Genomic DNA, 7,500 nt, shown 5'->3' with positions numbered 1-7,500 from the left:
CACTGAACCGCAACAAAACCAGCCTCAAGAAAATAACATTAATATTTTAATAAAAGGACTACAGTAAATCTTAATAGGGATATTAACTTTTTGTATTATTAAACCTTAGTATTTACACCTCTTAAAAATTTTGAATCTGTCTAAAATTAGTAGGTTATTTTCTCTTGTTGTAAATACACTGTAGGGAGTTTTTACTTTAGTATTAACGTTTGTATCTTAGTCTTAAAAAGTATTGTAGTTTAATTGGTAGGTTTATATGGTAGGATTTTAATTGTATTATTAAGTTTAGCAGGTCCACATCAGCTCTTTAGCTGCCACTACCGACCTGCTTTAACAAATTAAGTGTGTATGTATGTATGTATGTATGCCGATGGGGTGCTATGCCTCATCAGAAGAACTTGTGGAAATCGCCCGAACCCTGAAGTTGTTGATTCATTTGGTAAGACAGGACCTGGAGTTTGCCTGCAAAGTCTGGTCACCTCATCAAGCGTATTTGGTCAACATCATTGAAGGTGTACAGCGCAGAGCCACAAGAGTAATTTCCAAGAATAACGCATATGAGGAAAGCTTAAAGTTGCTTAAGTTACTATCTTTAAATAGCGTCTACAAGAAAGTACTTTCAATTTTATTTTCCTTTTTAAATGTAAACAAAGACTATGTGACATTGATTTATCTGATTACTTAGAACCTGAAGGAAACACTTCATACATGTACATGTATAATCTTAGGAATACTGAATGTTCTTATAAAATTATGTATGCTACAACAAACTTGCTTAAGTTCTCAGATTTTCATCCTGTTGTTAATGAATGGAATGCCTTGCCCTTGAGTTTGAGAAAGTCAGTACTTATCTATAAGCAATTTCAAGCGTGACCTTATATAAGGCCCATCTTCATTATTTTGGAACTTGCATGGTATAAATTTATATTTATAGTATTTATCATTCTCTGTTAGTGCTTTAATTATTCTTGTAAGTTTTCTTACTATTGTATATATTTTTCCACATATTTTAACTTATTTAGCTTCGTAGCCCTGGCTTGGTTAGGAAAACATTTTTCTGTTTCCTCAACTACTCTATTTAGCTGGAAACTATTAAAGTTTAGTAAAAGATGAAAGATAAAATGCTTTTGAGTTTTCTCAAGGTTGCCAAGGTAGCATACAACAAGATGACAATACTTGCTTGATGTTTTCCACCCAGCAAAGATGTTGGTCTACATGTATATACATGTACGTTCCTAGGAATTTTGTTGATGAAACCCATTCGATTGATGTACCATTAATGCTGAGGTCAGATTTGAAAGAATCCAATGAATGAACAGTAGACATCTGTTTAGTAAAAATTACCATACATTTAATCTTGGCTGGATTAATAGCCAAATTACACTTGTCGGCCCACTCTTCAAGTTTTATGAGGTCGGATTTTATACTAAAGATATATTCATCGAGTTGAATTGGTTTTGCATGAGTGTACAGGGTGGTGTCATTGGTATATTGATGGCATCTATTAGTCACAGTTGATTGAAGATTGGCTACATAAATATTGAAAATCAGAGGACCCATTATAGATCCCTGAGGGAATCCAAAGTTAACTTCTAATGAACTCGATCTTTTGTCATTGACCTGCACAAACAGTTCTCTTTTACAGAGGTAATTGCATAATTCAGGGCTTAATTCTGATAGGATGTGGAAAAAAATTAAAGATTATGTGGAAATTTAAACAATTTATAGAACTAATAATTAGGCCCGTCCAATGTATTTTACATGCTTATGGTAAATCAGGACTCGAAATTGTGACCAATACAGTCGCATTTACGACTGAATTTTTTTCCCTTTGCAATTAAGATATCTGGACGAGTCACCAATTTGCGACCATCTTTCACTGTTAAAATAAAAGGGTTAGTAATCGGCATTTTGCTGAAACTCTTGCTAAAATAACTAAAGCAAAAAAAAATATATTTTGTTTGTCGTCATTCATGAATTTTGTTTCAATTTGGAGATATGGAGCAAAATTGTGATGTGGTTGAACCATGATCCATTCCCTTGATTATTAACCATTTTCAGCGGTTTCTTACACATACATATTGCGGGCTCCTATTAATTTTTGTTGTGTACAACTTCATCGCAGTGATTGTCCCTACTTTTACAACATTAATGATGCAATTTAATTTGCTACTATAACTTGCAGCTATAAATTTTCATACTTTGTTGCATCTTTTTAAAAAATTTCGAGCCTAGGGTATATGAAAACAGTTTAACTAGAGTCCAGGCTCATTGCCCAAAAATGTGTGGAAACTGCTTAAAAAACAAACTTTCGTCTTGCAAACGAAATGGTGTGTTTTCTTCAATGTTCAGGAAAATAAGCACTTCAAAGTACTGTAGTCAATCTCTTTGGCTTTTATGTTTGTGAGGATGGTGCAGCTGCTTTATCACTAATATCAAGCATTTCTTCAGTTTTATGCAGAAATATTGTTTTGTGGAGGATGCGGATTTCAGGGAATACCGTAATGCGGATCTGCATCGCCGCATCCTGTCAGATACCATGTTAATAATCTTGTTCATTCCAGATATGATTTGGAATCCAAGTTGACTCATTTTATGCAGCACAGTTTTGTATTTCATGGTATCAAACGCTTTGGAGAAGTCCGCAAGAACCTTGATTTATCGAAATTAAGGCATTTTTCCACTGCCATTTTCTCCAAAACAAAGCCAGTAATCCCCAAATTTCTCTTCATTTTGGAGTAAGTACTTAATGACCTAACTCTACATGTACATGAAAAATGACGAAAATTTCATTGTAGGAAGATTTTGGCGCGAACGTCCTTAAGGTGACGGTGGTAAGGTGAAGGTGTATTGACAGATGTTGTCTGTTGTACAAGTTATGTACTTTGGAAATGCACTTCCACAAATTTCTGACCACAAATCGAGGAACCTAATATAACACAGGCATTAATTTTTTAAGCTTTTTCTTTGAATTTGGCATTTTCTTAACTCGTGAGAAACTTCATCTCCATACAATGTTCACTGTTTCCGTATTTTTAACTATCTTATATCTTTTATTGATAAAACCATAGCTCGTATGGAAATGGTTTTCTGTTTCTCAACAACGTAAAAGTAACTGGTCCCTTACATTCAACCTCAAGAGAGATGTTAAAATTTAAGCTTACTTACCCTGCACTGTAATTTTCACATATGCGGTGCCAGCGCTACCTCCAGAGGTTAGGACTAGCAAGGTATAATTCTTGCTGTCGTCTCTGTCCACGGTACGAAACATGATTGTTGCATATGTTTCCGTAATATTCACTGTCACTCGATCATCACGGATAATTGGCTTTCCAGTAAGAAATGCTTCTGCAATGGCAAGATTCTCTCCAGGAATTCTAAATTCCATACGTTGAAGCGCACTTCCTTGAATGCTGTAGGTCCATTTTAGTGTTACAGGCTGTCCTTCCCAAACGAGAACTGGGCTCGAGAAATGGGGTGTAATAGTCACTTGTGATTCTGAAGGGAAAAAAAGCCAGAATTAACGACCTTTAAGTATCCCGTGCCAATGAAAAGTTGGATCTGCACTTAGCCTTATTGTTGAAGTATTTACTTTAAATTGAGGAGTTCATCGGTTCTCTGAAAGTAGTGTTAGCAGGGATGGCACCAGGATTTTTTAGTCTGGGTCCTGGGACCCGCATGTCCAGCCAAATTGGGGTCCCAAGCATTTTTCGGGAGTCCCAAAATCTTGGTGACTCTCTGCGAGAAAAAAGGTATCTTATGAGACAGAGAGAGTAACAAACTTTCTAGTCTATTTCTTTGGACAGTAGTGAGTACTGTAACTAGCGAGTTCTTTCCAGGTTACAAATCATAGATAGCTTATTTCCCAAATTCCTTGTTTGCAACCATCCAAACTCTTTCAGCCAATTTTAGCCAAAAAATCTTTATGTAAAAATGACTGTTGTGTAATGTCACGTGACTACATCTGGGTCATTGAAATAAATGTTCTTGCTTGCCACGTGTTCGTAGTGAACGCGTACACACAACACGGTCTCAAAAGTGGGATTTTCAGCCGTAAAGCATTCAAGCCAGCAAAAAAGCGCTGGAAATCAAGACAGCTGCTAGAGATATCGCATACATGGGCTGCGAAGACCTTATCTGAAGCATGCAAAATTCACGCTCACACCGCGATCGCAGTTTTGATTGCTTTCAGAAGCAAATTAAACATGTCACAGTTCACCATTCCGCCACCGTCCAAGGTGGACATGACAAGAGATTTACCATCCAACTGGGAATTCTTCAGAGACAACTGGAAGAGTTATGCTATCGCTACGAAGCTGGATCAAAAGGGAAAAAAAATTGTCACCGCCACGCTCTTATTGGCTATGGGAAAAGAATGTCTCCACGTATGCAGAAATCTGCCCATGACTGAAGATGAAAGACAAGATGCCAATGTGATTCTTGCGAAACTCTGTGATTATTTCGAGCCCAAAAGAAACACAATCTACGAATGGTATGTCTTTAACTCTCGTTCTCAGAAACCTGGCCAAAGTTTTGATCAATTCTTGGCTGCCCCTCGCAAGCTTGCTGCCACTTGTCAATTCAGGATTAAGGAACTGATCACTCAAACACCTGTCTTACATTACTTTGATGTTAACAAAGAAGTCACAATTGAATGCAACAGCTCTGATGTTGCCCTGGGTGCTGTCCTCACTCAAGATGGACACCCTGTAGCTTATGCGTCGCGAGCACTCACCCAAACCAAGCGCAATCATGCCCAGATCGAAAAGGAATGTTTGGCTATCGTCTGTTGTGCTTGTTTTCTTTTAAAACTCATGCAGTTCAAGAAAATTCACTGCCAAATTGGTGAATTCCAAAGTAAACTAACCACTTGAAAAACTGATATTGTACTCATCGCTTTGTGATTCATGCAATAATGGTTTTTAGTGTCAAACTTACTATGGAATTAACTAGTTAGGCAATGAATTTTTCTATAGAAGAACGCAAAGAAAATGATTAATTTTAATTGTTAAAGCAGCAACCGGAAACATCAAAATATGGACAATTAGAAACCTTTTATTTTCACTGACCCTGCAGGCAGTAAGAATCAGGGTGCGATGAAAAAATGCAAATTATGCAAAATCTGAAGGGCAGATTGTGCGATTAGAACGGCCAATTATGCGATAAATAATTTAAATTATGCAATGTTTTTCTGAGCAGTTTTAAGCTTGTTTTATAAGGTTTCAGGATAAGAAAAACACTGTATTGCTGCCCTAAAGACATTTTAAACACAAAGGAATAGTAATTATGCATCTTGATAGACATTAGTTGGGATAAATAAAAAAAATGATGTCTTCTGCACTATACTTCCAACGTGAATAGAGAAGGCAATTGTGTCACCATTTTTTAGTGATGTGTATTATATCAGCCATTCAGATTGGCTAATCTGAACAAAGTTAAACGATTAGAGTGTAATGTGAAGTGCTACGTTTCTACCCCATATGAACCATGTGAGCGTTAGCCCTACTAATGGATATGGGCCCACCCTAGGACAGAGACAAACTCTGACCAGGGTGGGAATTGAACCCATAGATCACCGCCTACCGACTGAGTACGTGTACTGGTACATGTTCATTGCCGTGACATCGTCAGTTCCCATGGCCTGCTCCGGTTTGACCTTGTAGCTCAGTCGGTAGAGCAGCGGTGATCTAACCCGAAGGTCGTGGGTTCAATTCCCACCATGGTCAGAGTTTTTCTAGATGTCCTTGCGTGGGCCCATTTCCATCAGTAGGGCTAACGCTCACATGGTTCATATGTGGTAGAAACTTCTAAGCACTTCACATTAAACTCTAATCAATTGTGTGTTCAAATTTATATAAGTGCTATACGGCCAACCTTAAATCCTTCCTTGTAATCTGAACAAAGGGCGTGTTTGTGTTACACCAATAGGGCGGTGACTCTTTAAGAATGAGACTCGCACCAGGCCCCCAACATGCAAAATAACGCCTTGAACTTCGAATGTTTACGAAATCTAAGGTCACAAAGGTTTTTTAGCCGTTTTCCAAGCTAAATCGTCTTAAAAACGGCATATTTATGCAGGAATTCCTTAGAAACTTGTTGATTTATGTTTTATTTTGTGAACATTGTGTGTTCTTTCGTGAATTACGCGATTTTTCATGAATTATGCAATAGGATGCGATTTGAGGTTCATTGTGCGAAATCGCATCATGATCGCGTAATATCAGAAGGCCTGAAGAATAAATAACCAGGGAGCTCTGCTTTTAGGCTTGGCTAAATCTATATATATATATTAATGATGCTGCATTTTGATCTTAAATTTAAGTTCCTGTGGCAATCGAATCCAGAAATCGAAGTGATAAAGTCAGTGTAGCTGGAGTCGATAAGGACAGTTAATAACAATAACAATAACAATAGCAGTAACAATAACAGCAACAGTAACAGTAACAATAGCAATAATAATAACTTTAAGGTAACATTTGAACTATTGTACACTAAAATTACCTTAAAATTGGATTTTAAAAAATAACAAAAACCTGCTTAAAACATAAAATAAAATAAATAAATCACTGAAATATACTTTTTTTCTCTACAAACAAATATATTTTAAGAAAATTTCGTACATGTATATAGCTAACTTCATAGCGGAGCTCCACGGGTGACATTTTTGGGAAATATATCCATGCGAGGAATATTTTTGGTTATGACATCATCGTACATCCGCCCGCCCGTACATACCGTCGGGCTGGAGGTGGGGAGGCAGGACAGCCTCTGGGGACAGGAGTGTTGAAGCAATTTTTCTTGCGCGAAATCATATTAGTGATGAGCAACCGGATAAACAGCAGGAAAGAGCACTAGAGAAGAGGCGATGAAATTTGACAAATTTAAGTAAAGAAAGCCTTGAGAGAACCAGGTGGAAGAAGAAAAACAGAAAATTTCAATGAAGAACACCGTAAAGCTGAGAGAACAAAGCGAGAAACAAAATACTTATTTACAACAGTTAGCTTGCATGCCTCGCTGCCCCATCACCAATTTTGTAAAACTTGCTAAAAAGACGAAGATGGACTGAAAACGTTAATGAGATATCTCTGGAAATCTGAACCCAATACACCAGATAATCTCTAAGCAATGGTGCTTTGAAAATTCGAAATTTTACAAAGGAAAATGTATTCCCTACTTTCTCAAATCCCATAATTACACATCTTATAGCACATTTCTTTATGATAAAGAGAAGTAAAAAACAAAAAGAGAAAAAAAAAAGGTAAGTATGCTGTAGCGTGGAAATGTCAGTGCAAAGCGGAGCCGCAGAAGGATAAGTCCGCCGTTGAAACCTAACACGTTTGGCGTTATGCATGTCCAACGTAACGTTCGATGATTGGTATAATTACATACAGGCTGTAAGTGATTATTCAAAATCATCTGCGCTGATATGCAATTCCGTGTTGACCAAGATTCTGGCATATTTCAACAATCACACAACACGTCGCCATTCAAGCCTACAGC

The 7,500-nt window shown here is 37.2% G+C and overlaps 1 protein-coding gene across 2 annotated transcripts in view; it reads right to left on the bottom strand.

Moving 5' to 3' along the window:
- Positions 1–7,500, bottom strand: part of LOC137982381 (uncharacterized) — a 50,819-nt gene that overhangs the window by 35,945 nt on the left and 7,374 nt on the right. For both annotated transcript variants that reach the window (XM_068829498.1, XM_068829499.1), the window contains exon 2: positions 3,169–3,498. In XM_068829498.1, coding sequence (XP_068685599.1) covers positions 3,169–3,498 — 330 coding nt within the window. The remainder of the gene's footprint in view (positions 1–3,168; positions 3,499–7,500) is intronic.

Source organism: Montipora foliosa, chromosome 13 (assembly GCF_036669935.1).
Source record: "Montipora foliosa isolate CH-2021 chromosome 13, ASM3666993v2, whole genome shotgun sequence".
In the NCBI taxonomy this organism is placed as follows: domain Eukaryota; kingdom Metazoa; phylum Cnidaria; class Anthozoa; order Scleractinia; family Acroporidae; genus Montipora; species Montipora foliosa.
This window is presented reverse-complemented; position numbering and strand designations above follow the sequence as displayed.